The sequence below is a fragment of the Pseudophryne corroboree genome, chromosome 1, assembly GCF_028390025.1.
Source record: "Pseudophryne corroboree isolate aPseCor3 chromosome 1, aPseCor3.hap2, whole genome shotgun sequence".
Classification (NCBI taxonomy): Eukaryota; Metazoa; Chordata; class Amphibia; order Anura; family Myobatrachidae; genus Pseudophryne; species Pseudophryne corroboree.
In genome coordinates, this window is record NC_086444.1 from 427,525,540 (window position 1) to 427,545,628 (window position 20,089).

At 45.4% G+C, this 20,089-nt stretch overlaps 1 protein-coding gene across 1 annotated transcript in view; it reads right to left on the reverse strand.

Moving 5' to 3' along the window:
• Positions 1–20,089, reverse strand: part of PARP2 (poly(ADP-ribose) polymerase 2) — a 145,054-nt gene that overhangs the window by 67,344 nt on the left and 57,621 nt on the right. Inside the window, exons 8-9 of the mRNA XM_063913453.1 lie at positions 365–461; positions 151–226 (exon numbers count right to left, since the gene is read on the reverse strand). Coding sequence (XP_063769523.1) covers positions 151–226; positions 365–461 — 173 coding nt within the window. The remainder of the gene's footprint in view (positions 1–150; positions 227–364; positions 462–20,089) is intronic.

Genomic DNA, 20,089 nt, shown 5'->3' on the forward strand with positions numbered 1-20,089 from the left:
ACATCTGGTGATACACAGGTTGGCCAGGCCTGACCTAGTAGTTGGTGAACTTGCTGTGGCTTATTTGGATGTCGTCTTAGAGACTGCAGATTAGGGAGCTTACTCTACAATAAATGTTCCTGAAGGATAGCCACTGAAAATCAGACTCACTTCTTCTGAAAGACATCTTTTGCTTTCTGCAGGTCTGCTCCACAGGAAACCAGAGAATTCTGGCCCACTTTTCCCACTGCAAAGGAAGTACACCTAGTTAGCTGGCCTTAATTGTGCAAGACCTGCCCAACAAAAGCTGATAATAGCTCTCCACTGTTCATTGGTGAAATAATACAGAAGCTTGGCCTTGTCTTGTCTCAAACTGCAATCTCACCTCGCCCCCAGCGCATCCAAACAGAGAACTTTCTAGCATTGTCGTCTTCAAGTAGTTGGATGAGGTAAAACTTATTGTTATTAAACTGCAAGTTAGTCTGGGGAGAAAGGTAAAATTGACAATATAAGATTAGCTCCACAGCAGTTATTTCACTAAACGTTATGTCTACAAAACATTCTGCCCCTCTACATTCATTAAAAATGTCAGCTGCAAAATGAACCTGTATGTTGATGCCATGTCATGTACACAATGGGAAAACTACATTTACAGTGCTGTATACTGCTGATAATTTGATTCATATACAGTATGGACTTTGTAATTACTGGTCTGAATTCAGTTCACTAGCATTTAGCATAAATAACTATAAACAAACAGATATATAGTTTTAGATGCTACATAAGTTAGATGACAACTATACATAATTTAGTAGTAGTGTGACCCCCCCACCCAAAGAGATAAAAACCACGAGTACCATACCTACTAACCAGCTCACTCCAGATTATTAAATATGAAAAAGTTAATCATTGTTGTATTTCTGTCCAATACGAGCACCCAGTGTTTATTCCCCTATGTGCCATGAGGAACCGTGCTCAACAATTTATATAGGACACGGAATACCAGAAAAGGTAAATAGAAATGTTTAAATTAACTTCTGTAGATTTTAAGCAAGGTGCTAGAAAGCCTAAGTATGAAAGACTCTGTATGACAGATCTTTTATCTGTATTTCTCATACGTCCTAGAGGATGCTGGGGTCCACTTCAGTACCATGGGGTATATACGGTTCCGCAGGAGCCATGGGCACTTTAAGACTTTTCAAGGGTGTGAACTGGCTCATCCCTCTTTGCCCCTCCTCCAGACCTCAGTTTTAGAAATGTGCCCAGGCAGACTGGATGCACTCCAGAGGAGCTCTTCTGAGTTTCTCTGAAAAGACTTATGTTAGTTTTTTTTATTTTCAGGGAGAACTGCTGGCAACAGTCTCCCTGCTTCGTGGGACTCAGGGGGCAGAAGTAGGAACCAACTTCCTAAAGAGTTTCATGGCTCTGCTTCTGGTTGACATGACACCATTAGCTCCTGAAGGGAACTGAACGCTAGCCGTGAATACAAACAATAGATAATCACCTGCGCTCCTTACTTAAAATCAGGCTGCGGAAATCAGACGTGACTTACACCAATCACCAAAATACAATAAAAAACACAAATGAGATTTCTGCGCACTGATCGAGGGTACAAGGCACTTAAAAATTAATAAAATAAATAACCCTTCCGGGTATTGACGTTTAAAATAAATCTGGTGAACAAAAGAGTCTCAATAAAGTCAATTGTCAAAAAATACTGTGGTTAGTCTTTGTGCTGATCTCTCTTAATGATAGTAGATCAGACCAAAAATTAGAAATAATGTCCCAATAAGATGATTTTTCCAACAAAGTCAGACATAAAGTCTTTTATCTGGTCTCGTTCTTGGTCCTCCAGTTATTTAAAAACTTGAACGTGATAAAACTTGGATTCAGTCAGCCCCACCGTTATTCAATTCTTTGTCTCTGTCCTCAAGCAATGGTACATGAAAGACAAATAACGGGGGATCATAGTGCAGACTTATAAAAAGTTTATTTAAACACGTATACAATTAAAAAAGACCATACCGGTTGAAACGCGTTGGTGTTTCCTGCGGCCCAGGACTCGGTGAAGGTAAAGCTTAATAGGGGAAGCTTCTTTATTACCCCTATACGCCTAAAATTGTGCCTTCCACCGAAGGTCACTGAGGGTACGCATGCTAAGTCTTTTTTAATTGTATACGTGTTTAAATAAACTTTTTATAAGTCTGCACTATGATCCCCCGTTATTTGTCTTTCATGTACCATTGCTTGAGGACAGAGACAAAGAATTGAATAACGGTGGGGCTGACTGAATCCAAGTTTTATCACGTTCAAGTTTTTAAATAACTGGAGGACCAAGAACGAGACCAGATAAAAGACTTTATGTCTGACTTTGTTGGAAAAATCATCTTATTGGGACATTATTTCTAATTTTTGGTCTGATCTACTATCATTAAGAGAGATCAGCACAAAGACTAACCACAGTATTTTTTGACAATTGACTTTATTGAGACTCTTTTGTTCACCAGATTTATTTTAAACGTCAATACCCGGAAGGGTTATTTATTTTATTAATTTTTAAGTGCCTTGTACCCTCGATCAGTGCGCAGAAATCTCATTTGTGTTTTTTATTGAACGCTAGCCGTGCCTAGATGCTCACTCCCACAGCACGCCGTCACCCCCCTCACAGAGCTAGAAGTCAGAAGACAGGTGAGTGTTAGAAGACAGATCTTCAATCAAGAAAGTGACGGCTAAAGGTACCGCGCGGCTGGCGGGAGTGCAGTGCGCCATGTTGCCCACACATACACAGGCACTGCAGCCAGCACACTGCTCAGCGCCATTTTCTCTCTTCCACGCTGCAGAGAAGAACTCTGTCCTCCTCCACTGCTAAACAAGTATCAGGGTGCAAAATAGGGGGTCCACAGTGAATTTGGTGCTATATAATTGTGTAACATTATAAAAGCGCTGCATGTCAGTGGGCATTTTGTGTTCACAGACATTGTGTTACTGGCGCTGGGTTGTGAACTGGCAAATCCTACCTGTGTCCCTCTGACAGATTTTACTGTGGGTCTGTCCCCTATAAGTCCCGGAGTGTCTGTGGTGTGGTTGTGCACGTGTGTGACATGTCTGTGGCAGGGAGTTCTTCCTCTGTGGGAAACATGTTAGAGACACAGAGACGTAATATGACACCAAGAGCCTGATTGGATGAAAGGTTACATGATAGTGTGAATCATATCAGTAAGGGGTTGGACTGAATCTCATACAGAAAACTGAAAATAATCTGTTAAAGATGTGATCTTTAATAGTTCTGACTTTCATCCACAGGGACCCCTCTGGGTCACATACAAATTTGCATAAGTAGTACAAACTGATACCAACACGGACTCTGATTCCTGTGTCGACACTAGTGATTCCAGCAGAATAGGTCTTAAGTTAGCAAAAAAGCATTCAAAACATGTTTTAGCTATAAAGGTGGAGTTAGAAGTTACGAAGCCCCCTCTTTTACCACAAGGAGAGGGTTTACTTTAGTAAAGAAGTAATGTCATTTTCCCTCCACCTCAGGAGTTGAACAGTCTCTTGGAGGGAGTCTGATTTAACCTGAAAAGAAATTTCAGATTCCCAAAAGTAATTCAGGCAGCTTACCTTTTTCCAAAAAGTGGGAGTCACCCCCGCATTTTAGACAGGGCCCTGTCATAAAAGAGAAAAGGTGTTTCTCCCTGCGCCTGGAATGGCTTCACTTAAGGAGCCGACAGGCGCAAGTGAGTGAGGTGATCTATTGATGTGGCCAATGGGACACTACTCAGGCCTACCACTGTCTGTGCGTGGGTGAGTAGTGCTATTGAGAAGTGGTCAGAAAACTTGTCATTAGACATTGACACAATAGATGGAGACGAGATACTCCTAACGTTAGGTCATATCAAAGACGCTGCTGCGTACGTACTAGAAACCATGAAATATATTGGTCTCTTGGGATCAAGAACCGCTACCATGGCAGTATCGGCTCAGAGGGCTTTGTGGATTCGCCAGTGGAATGCTGATGCAGATTCCAAAAGAAATATGGAGGCTCTCCCGTATAAAGGTGAGGCCTTGTTTGGTGACGGGCTGGATGCGTTAGTCTCGGCGGCTACCGCAGGTAAGTCGACATTCTTGCCTTATGCTCCAACACTGGCAAAAAAGACACATCACACTCACATGCAGTCCTTTGGCCCAACAAATACAAAAAGGCCAAAAGGTTCCCCCTTTTTTGCAGGTAGAGGAAGGGGAAAAGGAAAGAAATCCACAGCGTCTCCCGGATCGCAGGAGCAGAAGTCCACCCTGCTTCTGCCAAATCAGCAGCATAATGCTGGGGCTCCCTTGCGGGAGTCCGCTCGGGTGGGAGCACGTCTGAAACTTTTCAGTTAAATCTTGATTCAATCTAGCCTGGACCCATGGGTCTTACAAATAGTGTTCCATGGATACAAACTAGAGTTTCAAGACGTCCCCCCATGCCGATTTTTCAAATCGACCTTGCCAGCTTCTCTTCCAGAAAGAGAGGCAGTAACAACGGCAATTCAAAAATTATGTCAGGATCAGGTCATTGTCCTGGTACCCTTGTCACAGCAAGGAGAACATTTTTATTCAAGCCTCTTCGTAGTTCCGAAGCTGGACGACTCAGTCAGACAGATTTTAAACCTGAAAAATCTGAATCTCTACCTGAAAAGGTTCAAGTTCAAGATGGAATCCCTGAGGGTAGTGATTTCCAGTCTGGAGGAGGGGGACTTCATGGTGTCAGTAGACATAAAGGATGCTTACTTGCATGTTCCCATTTATCCTCCTCACCAAGCTTATCCGAGATTCGCAGTACAGGATTGCCATTACCAGTTCCAGACGTTGCCGTTCGGACTCTCCACGGCACCGAGGGTATTCACCAAGGTGATGGCGGAGATGATAGTCCCCCTTCGTCAAAAAGGAGTCAATATAATTCCTTATCTGGATGATCTCCTGATAAAAGCGAGATCCACGGAACAGTTGGTGCAGAACATCGCACTCTCCCTGTCAATACTCCAACAACACGGTTTGATCATGAATTTTCCAAAGTCGCAGTTGGAACCGACGACAAGATTGTCCTTTTTAGGGATGATTCTGGACACAGAAGTACGGAGAGTATTTCTTCCAGTGGAAAAGGCTCTGGAAATCCAGAAAATGGTCAAACAAATATTGAAACCAACAAGCATGTCGATCCATCAATGCATTCGGTTGTTGGGGAAAATGGTAGCGGCCTACGAGGCCATACAGTTTGGCCGATTTCATGCCAGAGTATTCCAGTGGGACCTGTTGGACAAGTGGTCCGGATCCCACCTACACATGCACCGGAATAATCCTGTCCCCCAAAGCCAGGATTTCGCTCCTGTGGTGGCTACACAGTTCTCACCTACTAGAGGGACGCAGGTTTGGGATTCACGACTGGGTCCTAATAACCACGGATGCAAGTCTCCGAGGCTGGGGAGCTGTCACACAGGGGGAAAGCTTCCAAGGAAAATGGTCAAGTCAGGAAGCCTGCCTTCACATAATCGTTCTGGAATTGAGAGCCATTTACAACGGCCTTGTACAAACGGTACATCTTCTTCAAGATCATCCCGTGCAGATCCAGCCGGACAATGTAACAACAGTCGCGTACATAAACCATCAGGGCGGAACGAAAAGCAGAGCAGCAATGGCAGATGTGACAAAGATCCTCTTCTGGGAAGAAAGACATGTAAGAGGTCTGTCAGAAATTTTCATTCCAGGAGTGGACAACTGGGAAGCAGACTTCCTCAGCAGACACGATCTCCATCCAGGAGAGTGGAGCCTCCACCAAGAAGTGACAAGTCTTTGGGGAGTTCTTCAAGTAGACATGATGGCATCTCGTCTAAACAAGAAGCTTCAGAGATATTGTTCCAGGTCGAGAGACCCTCAAGAAATAGCAGTGGATGCACTGGTGACCCAGTGGGTGTTTCGGTAGGTATATGTTTTCCCTCCACTTCCACTGATTCCAAAAGTTCTCAAAATAATAAAGAAGAACAAGAGTTCGAGCAATCTTCATTGCCCCAGACTGGCCAAGGAGGGCTTGGTATCCAGATCTTCAGGAGTTGCTCATAGAAGATCCTCGGTCTCTTCCTCCTCGAGAGGACCTACTACAGCAGGAGCCGTGTGTGTATCAAGACTTACCGCGGCTATCAAGACTTACCGCGGCTACGTTTGACGGCCTGGCTGTTGAGCGCCGGATTCTAGCCCGAAAGGTTATTCCCGAGGAAGTCATACCCACTCTTATTCAGGCCAGGAAAGGAGTAACGTCTAAACATTACCACTGTATATGAAGAAAATGTGTGTCTTGGTGTGAATCCAAAAAAGGCTCCTACGGAAGAGTTTGAGTTGGGACGTTTTCTCCATTTTCTGCAGGCTGGTGTGGATGCGGGCCTTAGATTGGGGTCAATCAAGGTCCAGATTTCGGCCTTATCAGTTTTCTTTCAAAAACAATTGGCCTCCTTTCCAGAGGTTCAGACGTTCGTGATAGGGGTTCTGCACATCCAGCCTCCATTTGTGCCTCCAGTGGCACCATGGGACCTTAATGTGGTGTTGAAGTTCCTTCCATCAGATTGGTTTGAACCTCTGCAGGAGATAGAATTGAAGTTTCTCACTTGGAAAGTAGTGATGCTTTTGTCCTTGACATCCGCAAGGCGGGTATCTGAGTTGCGGGGCCTTTTCTCATAAGAGCCCTTACCTGATCTTCCATGAAGATAGGGCAGAGTTAAGAACTCGTCAACAATTTCTTCCAAAGGTGGTTTCGTCCTTCCACATAAACCAACCTATTGTGGTGCCAGTAGCTACTGACACTTTCACTGAGTCACAGTCTCTAGATGTGGTTAGAGATTTAAAGATTTATGTCGCAAGAACAGCTCAGTTACGGAAAACAGAGGCTCTGTTTGTCCTGTATGCTCCCAGCAGGATTGGGTGTCCTGCTTCTAAGCAGACTATTGCGCGCTGGATCAGAGGGACGATTCAGCACGCTCATTCCACGCCAGGATTGCCGATACCGAAGTCGGTGAAGGCCCATTCTACTAGGAAAGTGGACTCATCCTGGGCGGCTGCCCGGGGCGTCTCGGCTTACAACTTTGCTGGGGAGCTACTTGGTCAGGGTCAAACTCATTTGCTAAATTTTATAAGTTTGACACTTTGGCCGATGAGGACCTCAAGTTTGGTCAATGGGTGCTGCAGGGTCATCCGCACTCTCCCGCCTGTACTGAAGCTTTGGTATAACCCCATGAAACTGAAGTGAACCCCAGAATCCTCTAGGACGTATGAGAAAATAGGATTTTAATACCTACCGGTAAATCCTTTTCTCCTAGTCCGTAGAGGATGCTGGGCACCCGACCCAGTGCGTACTTTACCTGCAGTTTGTTCTTTATAGTTACACAAGTTGTGTTTCAGTTGGTTTCAGCATGTTGCTGTAAATGGTTCATGTCTGTTGGCGTGTGTCATATTGAATGCCATGTTGTGCGGCATGGTTGAGGTGTGAGCTGGTATGAATCTCACCATTAGTATAAAAGTAAATCCTTTCCTCGAAATGTCCGTCTCCCTGGGCACAGTTCCTATAACTGAAGTCTGGAGGAGGGGCATAGAGGGAGGAGCCAGTTCACACCCTTGAAAGTCTTAAAGTGTCCATGGCTCCTGCGGAACAGTCTATACCCCATGGTACTGAAGTGGACCCTAGAATCCGCTACAGACTAGGAGAAAAGGATTTACCGGTAGGTATTAAAATCCTATTTTGTAAAAGGTCAGAAATATAAAACCCCTCAATGCTGATAAGGTGGTTTAACATAGACGAAAAAACATTTATTTATAATTAAACATACTAGCATGGGATCAACCCTATTATCAAGGAGAATATTAAAAGATTTTGTTAATCTCATTTATTTCCATCCAAATCTTTTCTACTACCCCTCAATGCACCCATGAAGCCATGCCCCCAGGATCTGATTGGCCCACAGGCCAGTCCGTGAAAGAGCAGAATTGACCATCGGTGGGTGAAACAATCAATGGTCCTCCATTACGTAGTTTTAACAATCGATAGTTATTCACTGTTTCAGTATTGATGGTGAACATACTGATGGCCATCCCTACAAACAAGTTTAGCTTGTTCTTATGCTTGCTCCTTGAACAGCGCCCCCTACACCCCACGGTATCCAGTGTCCACCAGACAGGATGCAAGAGAAAAGTTGATGTTTAAATTACCAAAAGTGAAAGATACCCGTACATACACTAAAGTCAATGTATTCCCACTACATTACTGTGAACCTACTGCCCATATCTAACAAATTAAATCTAGTGATAGCATTAGAGCGAAGTGCCCATGAATGTTTATTCAAATGTTTTTACCCAGAATATATGTACAGTGGATTTCTAGACGGCGATTTCCAACTGCTTGATGTTAGAGTGCATGTGACCAGTCCACGAAGAGGGCATATTTAGCATGAAGCAGCTCTAACACGCATCATACTGTATGTCATAATTCCCACGAACACAGAGCCAGCGATCACATTAAGCCATTACATGTGGCAGTAGGGACATCCTGACTGAGCTGAATGCTTTATAACAGATGTGAGCACCAATCCAGAGTATTGGAGTAAGTTTGGGAATCTGGGTGAACGGTAGAAGAACTTAGCACATTACAGTATTAATAATTAACCCTATAAATGGTCATTAGCAAGGACCCCTAACATGGCATGTTTTACAAATCTCCTAGTTGGTGCAAACACATTTATTAAATTACTGACAGACACAGATCCACTGGTATTGCTAATTATTTATTTGTAATACTTAGGAGATATTTAAAACAAGCAGCTCTATTAAAATTGTATTATTTACACCCATTCTGAACCTGGTTGCTGCATGAGTTTCCTTCCAAAAGTTGCAGGTCCACTATAAAGACACTGTCCGGAGAGAATATCTGTGATTGCAATCAAGCTCTGTATAAAGAGCTGAATATTTACAAAGAAAGTTGTTTATGCTTGGTTCTATTGCCCTATAACTATTCTGGGTGGACCATTCAACTTTCTAATTTTATTATATATGGGATACGGATGTCCTCATTCATGAAGGATTTCCTTCTTTCGTTTTTTTTGTGATACCATATATAAACCCCTGAGGAAATCATTCTGACTAAACGTGTTGGGTTAAGTCAGCTACGGTCTCCTGTTCAGTTTGCCACCACACCCTGTTGAGCTTACACCTGCAAGGGTGAGGGTGAACTTTTCCAATTGTTGAAACTGACAATACTCCCTGGCTATATTTCGATGTATTCTTTTATAATGTTCATGTGAATGTATGACGTTTTATCATGTACTTTTTAACAAACAAGTTTGGTATCATGTCTAATTAGGCAATTGGCCATTCTTTTTGGGTGTATTTCTGGTGTGAGGGTATACTTACAGGTGACATCATATACAAAAACTCACACCTTGGAGGAACATTCATTGAATATACATGAAAATCAGAAAAGGAAATTTATGGTAAGAACTTACCTCTGTTAAATCTTTCTGCAAGGTACACTGGATTCCACAGGGAATAACATCAGGGTGTAAAGTTGGATCTTGATCCGAGGCACCAACAGGCTAAAGCTTTGACTGTTCCCAGGATGCCTTGCACCACCTCCTCTATAACCCCGCCTCTGTGCACAGGAGCTCAGTTTTGTTAACCAGTCCCAAGCAGTAGCAGGTAAAAGAGACGATAACAGTTAGTAGCCACAGCGAACCACATTCTCACGACAGAAGAAGGTACCAGCGGCTAATGCCATACAAACCCAAAGAAGCTAAGTGCGTCAGGGTGGGCGCCCTGTGGAATCCAGTGTACCTTGCAGAAAGAGATTTAACAAAGGTAAGTTCTTACCATAAATCTCCTTTTATGCAGCGGGGTACACTGTATTCTATCCGTATTCCATATTACAGGGAATACCATCAGTGATGTCCTAAAGCAGTTCCTCATGGGAGGGGACACACTGTAGCGGGCACAAGAATCCGGCGTCCAAAGGAAGCATCCTGGGAGGTGGAAGTATCAAAGGCATAGAACCTAATGGGAGGACCCATTCGGTTTCGGAACCAGGAACAGCGTTGAATTGTACCCCCTGACTCTCTGAGCCAGAGGCACCGGCACTATCACTCCTGTATCCAGGAGAGATTGTACCACAAATGGAGAGTTTTTGCTTTTACCTGATCCGAAGGGATGTTTGTTGAGCAAAACTGGCGAGGGGGACGTTTCTTGAAAGAGATGGCGTATCTGTGAGCGACGACTTCCCTTACCCAGGCGTCCAAAGTGGTCTGTAACCACACCTGGGCAAACCGTATAAGTCAGCCTCCCACCCTGAGATCCCCCAGGGAAAGGTCCGCCCCGTCATACAGCAGGCTTGTCTAATTTGGAAGCAGGCTGACGGGCAGCCCAGGCACGTTTAGGTTTGGGCTTAATGGATTTGGAAGTGCGAGCCTGTTTCGGGTACGCCTGACCCTTTGCTTTACCTGGAGGTCGAAAGGAAGTACTCTTAGCCTTCGGAGCCGAAGGAGTAGCACTAGGCAGACATGCAGTCTTAGCGGATGCTACGTCAGCAAAAATCTTGTTGAGATCTTCCCCAAAAAGTATGTTTCCCTTAAAAGGGATCACCTCCAAGGTCTTTTTAGAGTCCAGATCTACAGACCAAGACCGCAACCAGAGATTCCGGCGAGCCAGAATGGACATAGTAGACACTTTGGCCGCCAGGACACCTGCATCAGATGCCGCCTCCTAAATATAATGAGAGGCTGTAATAATATATGAAAGACATTGTCTAGCATTATCAGGAAAATCAGACAGTAGTTCCTCTTCAACTTCCTGAACCCAGGCTTCAATAGCCTTTGCAGCCCAAGAAGCCGCAATAGTGGGCCTATGCACAGCTCCTGCAAGAGTGTAAATGGACTTCAAGCAACCCTCCACAGGCTTATCTGTCGGTTCCATCAGAGAGGTGACGGTAGTGACAGGCAGAGCAGAGGACACCACCAGACGCGCAACTTGAGTCCAACGGCGGCGGTGTTTCCCAATTTTTACTTAACTCTGCAGCGAGGGGATAACGAGCTAGCATCTTCTTAGACAGGGAGAATTTCGGTCCTGTACATTCCCAGGATTCCTGACGTATGTCAACCAAGTGGTCAGAATGGGGTAAAACTAATATAGTAACCTTCCGACGCTTGAATTTATCTGGTTTCTTAGGGGTAGCTGGAGGCTCTTCGTCATCATCAATTTGAAGAATCAGCTTGATAGCCTCCAACAGGTGAGGAACACCCACGTGTCAGAGATTCCCCATCAGAAGCATCTGCATCAGTGTCTGAAGGGTCAGTATATGTGCCACCTTCATCGGATGAAGTATCTGAAACATGTGTGGATTGTGAGGAAGTAATGGTCCGCTTAGATGACCCCTTGGTCCTAGGTGGACGAGGGTTAGGATTTTGCTTAGCCAAAGACTGAATTAATTGCTGTAACTGAGAAGACAGAGCATCTGCCCATGGCGGATTAACTGCAGGGACAATATGTGACTGTAATGGCACAGGAGATCCCATAGGGGGCACAAGTCTAGTTATTAGCGTAGTCAGTAAATTAGAAAAAAGCAGCCCAAGGTGGGTCTTGATGTCCCCCTGTTGCTGCAGACTGACTGGGGAATATAGAACCCCCAGTACCTGATCCCTCAGCTGCTATGTTTTCCTCCGAGCAATCTGTGGCATCAGCACAGCGTGGTGCAGGATCAGCCATGGATCTATCGCCCTGTTTAGCCGACATTATATGAAAGCATAACCTTAGGGCGTCATAGTACAATATAAGCAGACAAATTACCTGACAAAAAAACAACAACCCTGTATAGTGTGACTGCAAGCAGGGCACAAACAGAGGATTTAAGAGGTATGTGGTGAGTGTAATACACAGAGAAAAATACCAAAGTAGAATATACTGTGAAACACTATATTATATGAGAACCCTGACACACTTAGCCCCCTTCAGGGTACAGAATATAGGGATAGCAATATGTGTGATACACGGAATAGAGATCACACAGCAGCTATAGGCACACACACAGTCACATGTACAATGCAGAAATTATTACAAACAATAAAACTGCACTGGACCAGCAATACTAAGTAACTACTACTAAGTAAAGCTATGTAGGTATATAGATATAACAATGCACAGTAAAGACTGGATGTATATCACGGGGTGCTTGTACTAAATATGCCTGTAGTAATGCACTTGTTCTTAACTAACACTGTCTAAATGACATGTAGAATACTTAAGTGTCCTGTAAACGCACAGCGCGGATGATGCAGGCGGCTTTAGAGGAGACATTGCCCAGCAGTCCCAGAATCAGCTCAGCATGTGTGTATTGGCGTCCAAACGCTGACAGGGAGTGAGGGAGATGCAGCTCCAGGGCGGGAACATTTGCAGTAAATGGTGTCTGGGGCTGGGGCTACAGGTCAGAGCCTTATCCCCTTGCTGGACTTCTCCACCAGGTACTGCGGGGCCTATTGAAACGGATTTTTATGTAATCCGACCTGTGCCCCTTGCCCTGGTGGTCTAGTGGGGTCCCTGTACGGCCACAGTGTCCACGCCAGCGTGCGTGGTCCGTCTCTTGGAGACCTCACCGGATCGCGATTTTCAGCGTGTCCCGGCTGGGGGACCCTCTTACCTCCTCCCTATGATGCGGCCACGCGATCCTGGAGAGCAGCGGCGAGTGTGTGTGTGTGCCCTGAAGAGACCGGAGCCCTCCGCTGTAAGTACCCAGCAACCAGGGCGCGGGAGTATACAGCGCCGCTGGGGGAGGTGGGGGAGCAGCAGCACAATGTCAGCATGACATATAGCACTTCTAAGTGCCTGTGCTGCGGCCCTTGAAGTCTTTTATCTTCTTAAAAGCTCTTTTCAGGGCTGCCTAGCGCAGCCCTCCCTGTTAGCTGCCAACAAACTTACAAACTGAGCTCCTGTGCAAGGAGGCGGGGTTATAGAGGAGGCGGCGCAAAGCACCCTGGGAACAGTCAAAGCTTTAGCCTGTTGGTGCCTTGGATCAAGGTCCAACTCTACACCCCAATGTTATTCCCTGTGGAGTAGAGTGTACCCCGCTGCAGAAAAGTGAATTCAAGTATTTCATGAGGCTATACACTGAGCGCAATTGGTTCATATATATATACATATATATATATATATACACATATATATATATATATATATATATATATTGTGACAAGAACACTGGGATAGTGTTTGAGGGCAGGTATATTTGTCCCAGGTTCTTGTCTTACATGTTTTAGAAAATGTTAACTTCTAGGAAAAATGCTTTTTGTTTTGTCTGAACCTTTTCAGTTTGCTGTAAAAGCTGGGTAAAGGCTCTGAGAGAGAGATAAGGCGAGTTCTAGACATTGGGCCCAGTTCGGGTCTTTGGCCTCACAGAGGGCTAATCAGGGTTTCAGCTGTGTAAGAGTGATATAGTGCTTCTAACCTGATTAGTATGGGCAGACTGCCTGGGAAGGCTGCAGGATCTGTGTGTGAGAGACACGCTTTCTGATGCAAGTAAGCTATACAGTATGTACTGAAGAACTCTGTGTTTTGTTTAGTGACAGTTAGGAACATCTTATGTTTAGTTAGTGCCGGACAGGCAAGGTATTTTTATTTTGGGGTTTGTTTTATTTTCTGTTTCAATAAAACTGGCCGGGGTCAGTTGTACCAGAAACTGGACTTGTGTTGTTCCTCAGCTGCTGCGTGCGGCCATATTCCCCAGGAAAAGGCACCTTGCACCCCTACAGTGTTACAACTTGGTGGAGAATGCGAGCAGGCCGTTCTGCTCATAAGTGAAAGCAGCAGCTTTGTGAGGCCTGCAGAAAACGGTGGTTTATGCAGATACAGCCCAGTGTGAAGTTACTGAGACTCACCCCTGAGGGTTTGATATATGTCCTGGGTGAAAGCAGCTACAAAGCCGCCTGAAAAATCTGTTGACATGGAGGATCTGCTTAAAGCCTTGCTGCAAGCTACAGCGGCTCAGCAGGAGGCCAACCGACAGCAGCAGGTGGCAATGGAGGAAAATTGGAGACTACAGCAGGAAGCCAACAGACAGCAGCAGGTGGCAATGGAGGAAAATAAGAGACAACAGCAGGCAGTTGTTGATGAACTTTACAGGCAACAGCGTCAGGATAGAGAGGCCTTAGCAGAAGTGGTGCAGAGACTTGCAGCTCGGGTTGGAGATGTGGCCGTCAGTGCTCCAACCAGCTCTAGTTCTATACGAGCCAGTCACTTCCTGCAGAAAATGACAGAGGCTGATGATGTGGAGGCCTATCTGACCACGTTTGAAAGGACTGCCGAGCGGGAGAACTGGCCGAAAGCACAGTGGGCCAGTCTGCTGGCACCTTTCCTGTCAGGTGAGCCCCAAAAAGCATACTTTGATTTAAGCCCTGCTGAGGCTCGGGACTATGATAAACTAAAGACTGAGATCCTGACCCGCCTGGGAGTCACGCTGTCAGTACGAGCACAACGGGTGCACCGTTGGCTGTACGCCATGGAGAAGCCTCCGCGCTCCCAGATGCACGACCTTATTCAGCTAACAAAAAAATGGCTACAGCCAGAGACATTAACTGGTCCCCAGATGGTGGAAAGAGTCGTCATGGACCGCTACTTGAGATCTTTGCCCATGGTCCTGCGCAAGTGGGTGAGCCATGGAAACCCGGGTACTGCTGACCAATTAGTGGACATGGTAGAGAGGTATTTGGCAGCAGAGGAACTACTGATGACCACCCAGCAACCCATAGATCCTCGACAGCGCCCTTCAGTAAAGACTGGTAAGACTGTTCCGTGGGAAAACGTTGCTGGGCGGTTAAGAGAACGCAAGGCTGGAGAGACTGTAAACACTGGCCCTGGAAACAGGCCAATGGGGCTAGAACGGTCTATGCTGCCCAAATGGGTTGATAATCGTGTGGTTAAATGTTTTAGGTGTGGTATGCCAGGTCATGTTATTGCCAATTGCCCAGTCACGCAAGAACCCATGCAATGTGATGCTGCCTTTGAATGTCGCAGAATGTCTTTCTTTGCTAGGTTAGCTTGTACTGTGGTACCTTCACCTGAGCTGGAAAAACAAATGTGTGATGTGTTCTTAGAAGGTAACCGGGTAGAGGCCTTGCTAGATTCAGGAAGTTTAGTTACCCTCGTGAAAGCTGGGTTAGTGAACCCCTTAAAGGTCCAGCAAATACCTATTGGGGTAACTTGCATACATGGGGATACCCAACATTATGCCACTGCTGAGGTGAATATAGAAACTTGTTGTGGGTCAGCAATGGTTAAAGTGGGACTGGTCCCTACCTTGGTGCATGAGGCCATAATAGGGAGGGATTTTCCTCATTTTTGGAAACTGTGGGAATCACGGTTATCAACAGATGTGAGAAGTAAAAAGCCAGTTGATAATACCGGTGATTTTATGGATGTACGTGGGTCTTCGGAACTTTCTGGCCCTTTGCCTTTTGCTAGTTTGGCTGGGGAAGTGACAGATGGGGAGTCCAGTGAGGACCCTCTTGCCGGGAACAGAGACATAGTAGTTAGAACTGAAAGCGTGCCTGACCTGGAGGTAAAGAAGGATCTGTTTGCGTCTGAACAGTTAAAGGATCCTACCTTAATAAAGGCTAGAGAGAATGTTAAGATTGTTAATGGGGAACCTGTGGTACCAGGTGACAGGGTTACGTATCCCCACATGGCCATCTGTAATGAGCTCTTGTACCACATTGTCAAAAGGGGTGAGGATGTGGTTGAACAGCTGGTAGTTCCCCAGCCTTATCGGAGAACGGTACTAGATTTAGCTCATAGTCACGTTACCGCAGGACATTTAGGGGCAGAAAAAACCACTGAAAGAGTTTTACAAAGGTTCTTTTGGCCAGGGGTTTATAAAGAAGTGTCTGAATATTGTTCTTCCTGTCCTGAATGCCAGTATCATGCCCCTAGACCCCATTTCAGGAGCCCACTAGTTCCCATGCCTATTATAGAGGTCCCGTTTGACAGAATAGCCATGGATCTCGTGGGGCCCTTGTTAAAGTCTGCTCGGGGCCATCAGTATATCCTGGTAATTATGGACTATGCCACTCGATATCCTGAGGCTGTCCCTTTACGCACTATCACAACCAAGGCGATAGCTAGGGAGCTGGTGCAGGTATTTAGTAGAGTGGGAATACCAAAAGAAATTTTGACTGACCAAGGTACTCCATTTATGTCAAGGATCATGAAAGAGTTGTGCAAGTTATTTAAGGTCACTCACCTCAGGACGTCCATCTACCATCCCCAAACTGACGGGTTGGTGGAAAGGTTTAATAAAACATTAAAAAGTATGTTAAAAAAGGTTGTTGAGAGAGATGGGAAAAACTGGGATTGTTTGTTGCCCTACTTGTTAATGGCCATCAGAGAAGTTCCTCAGTCCTCTACGGGGTTTTCTCCATTTGATTTGTTGTATGGTAGACACCCCAGAGGGCTGTTGGATATTGCCAAAGAGACGTGGGAAGGACAGCCCACTCCTTATAGAAGCGTTATTGAGCATGTAACACAAATGCAGGATAGGATTGCAGCCGTGGTACCTGTTGTCAGAGAGCACATGGAACAGGCCCAAAGTGCTCAACAGAGGGTCTATAACCGGAGTGCCAAGATACGGGAATTTGCTCCTGGAGATAGAGTTCTTGTTTTGGTACCCACTGTGGAAAGCAAATTCCTAGCTAAATGGCAGGGTCCATTTGAGATTAGGGAAAAAGTGAATGAGGTTAATTACAAAGTATACCAGCCGGGAAAGAGAAAACCCGAACAGATCTACCATGTTAACTTAATCAAACCCTGGAAAGATAGGTTGTCTCTGTCAGCGGAGCCTTGCCCTTCGGTGTCTTCACCCCGGTTGCTTCCCGCAGTGAAGGTGTCAGAGACATTATCAGCTGATCAGAACAATCAGGTTAAAGAATTTCTCATCCAAAATAGGGAGGTATTTTCAGAGCTGCCTGGCCGAACGACCATAATAAAACATGACATTGTCACAGAACCAGGGGTCAGGGTTCATTTAAAGCCATATAGGATTCCTGAAGCTCAGCGAGAAGCTATTTCTAAGGAAGTTAAAACCATGTTAGAACTTGGAGTCATAGAGGAGTCTAACAGTGAGTGGTCCAGTCCCATAGTGCTCATCCCGAAGCCCGACGGTAGCATACGCTTCTGTAATGACTTTCGTAAGTTAAATGAGGTGTCCAAGTTTGACGCATACCCCATGCCCCGTGTGGATGAGCTTGTAGAAAGGCTGGGAACAGCCAGGTTTCTCACCACATTGGACCTGACCAAAGGTTACTGGCAAATACCTTTATCTGATAGCGCCAAAGAAAAAACAGCCTTTTCGGTTCCGGAGGGGCTGTACCAGTATAAGATGTTACCCTTTGGGTTGCATGGGGCTCCAGCAACCTTTCAACGGGCGATGGATAAAATTTTGAGGCCCCATAGAAAATATGCAGCTGCCTATTTGGATGATGTGGTAATTCACAGTACAGACTGGGGGTCCCATTTGGTTAAAGTACAAGCAGTACTGGACTCAATCAGAGAGGCAGGGTTAACTGCTAACCCAAAGAAGTGCTGCCTCGCAATGGAGGAGGTCAAATACTTGGGCTTCACCATAGGCAGAGGTCTGATTAGGCCCCAATTGAATAAAGTTGATGCTATTCAAAACTGGCCTCGTCCAGTGAATAAAAAACAGGTAAGGGCTTTTTTGGGAATTACTGGGTACTATAGACGGTTTATTCCTAATTTTGCGACCACAGCGGTGCCGTTGTCAGACCTTACCAAAGGGAAGCAGTCAAATGTGGTGAAATGGAACCCTGATGCAGAAAAGGCGTTCCAAGCGTTAAAAGTGGCTTTGTGTTCACAACCGGTGTTGATAACACCAGATTTTTCAAAAGAATTTGTGGTACAGACAGATGCCTCAGAGGTAGGGATAGGTGCTGTGCTGTCCCAAACCAGAGATGGGGACGAACACCCTATCATTTATTTGAGTAGGAAACTCAATGAGCATGAAAAAAGGTATGCCATTGTGGAAAAGGAGGCTTTGGCCATTAAGTGGGCACTAGATACCTTGAGATATTACCTCTTGGGTAGACAATTCAGACTAGTGACAGACCATGCCCCTTTAAAATGGATGTATGTAAATAGAGGCAAGAATGCTCGTGTAACTAGATGGTTTCTAGCGTTGCAGGACTTTAAGTTTACTGTCGAACATAGACCGGGAACACAATTGGCCAACGCAGATGCGTTGTCTCGCATCTTCTGTTTGGGGGCTACAAGTGTTCCGGCCCCTAGGTCGAAACAGGGGAGGGGGATATGTGACAAGAACACTGGGATAGTGTTTGAGGGCAGGTATATTTGTCCCAGGTTCTTGTCTTACATGTTTTAGAAAATGTTAACTTCTAGGAAAAATGCTTTTTGTTTTGTCTGAACCTTTTCAGTTTGCTGTAAAAGCTGGGTAAAGGCTCTGAGAGAGAGATAAGGCGAGTTCTAGACATTGGGCCCAGTTCGGGTCTTTGGCCTCACAGAGGGCTAATCAGGGTTTCAGCTGTGTAAGAGTGATATAGTGCTTCTAACCTGATTAGTATGGGCAGACTGCCTGGGAAGGCTGCAGGATCTGTGTGTGAGAGACACGCTTTCTGATGCAAGTAAGCTATACAGTATGTACTGAAGAACTCTGTGTTTTGTTTAGTGACAGTTAGGAACATCTTATGTTTAGTTAGTGCCGGACAGGCAAGGTATTTTTATTTTGGGGTTTGTTTTATTTTCTGTTTCAATAAAACTGGCCGGGGTCAGTTGTACCAGAAACTGGACTTGTGTTGTTCCTCAGCTGCTGCGTGCGGCCATATTCCCCAGGAAAAGGCACCTTGCACCCCTACAGTGTTACAATATATATATATCACATACATATACATGTTGAGTATCCCATATCCAAATATTCCAAAATACGGAATCTTTTGAGTGAGATAGTGAAACTTTTGTTTTCTGATGGTTCAGTGTACACAAACTTTGTTTAATACACAAAGTTATAAAAAATAAGATTTTACTCACCGATAAATCTATTTCTCATAGTCCGTAGTGGATGCTGGGACTCCGTAAGGACCATGGGGAATAGCGGCTCCGCAGGAGACAGGGCACAAGAATAAAAGCTTTAGGATCAGGTGGTGTGCACTGGCTCCTCCCCCTATGACCCTCCTCCAAGCCTCAGTTAGGATACTGTGCCCGGACGAGCGTACATAATAAGGAAGGATATTGAATCCCGGGTAAGACTCATACCAGCCACACCAATCACACCGTACAACTCGTGATCTGAACCCAGTTAACAGTATGATAAACGAAAGGAGCCTCTGAAAAGATGGCTCACAACAATAATAACCCGAATTTTTGTAACAATAACTATATACAAGTATTGCAGACAATCCGCACTTGGGATGGGCGCCCAGCATCCACTACGGACTGTGAGAAATAGATTTATCGGTGAGTAAAATCTTATTTTCTCTGACGTCCTAGTGGATGCTGGGACTCCGTGAGGACCATGGGGATTATACCAAAGCTCCCAAACGGGCGGGAGAGTGCGGATGACTCTGCAGCACCGAATGAGAGAACTCCAGGTCCTCCTCAGCCAGGGTATCAAATTTGTAGAATTTAGCAAACGTGTTTGCCCCTGACCAAGTAGCTGCTCGGCAAAGTTGTAAAGCCGAGACCCCTCGGGCAGCCGCCCAAGATGAGCCCACTTTCCTTGTGGAATGGGCTTTTACAGATTTTGGCTGTGGCAGGCCTGCCACAGAATGTGCAAGCTGAATTGTACTACAAATCCAACGAGCAATCGTCTGCTTAGAAGCAGGAGCACCCAGCTTGTTGGGTGCATACAGGATAAACAGCGAGTCAGATTTTCTGACTCCAGCCGTCCTGGAAACATATATTTTCAGGGCCCTGACTACGTCAAGCAACTTGGAGTCCTCCAAGTCCCTAGTAGCCGCAGGTACCACAATAGGTTGGTTCATGTGAAATACAGAAACCACCTTAGGGAGAAATTGAGGACGAGTCCTCAATTCTGCCC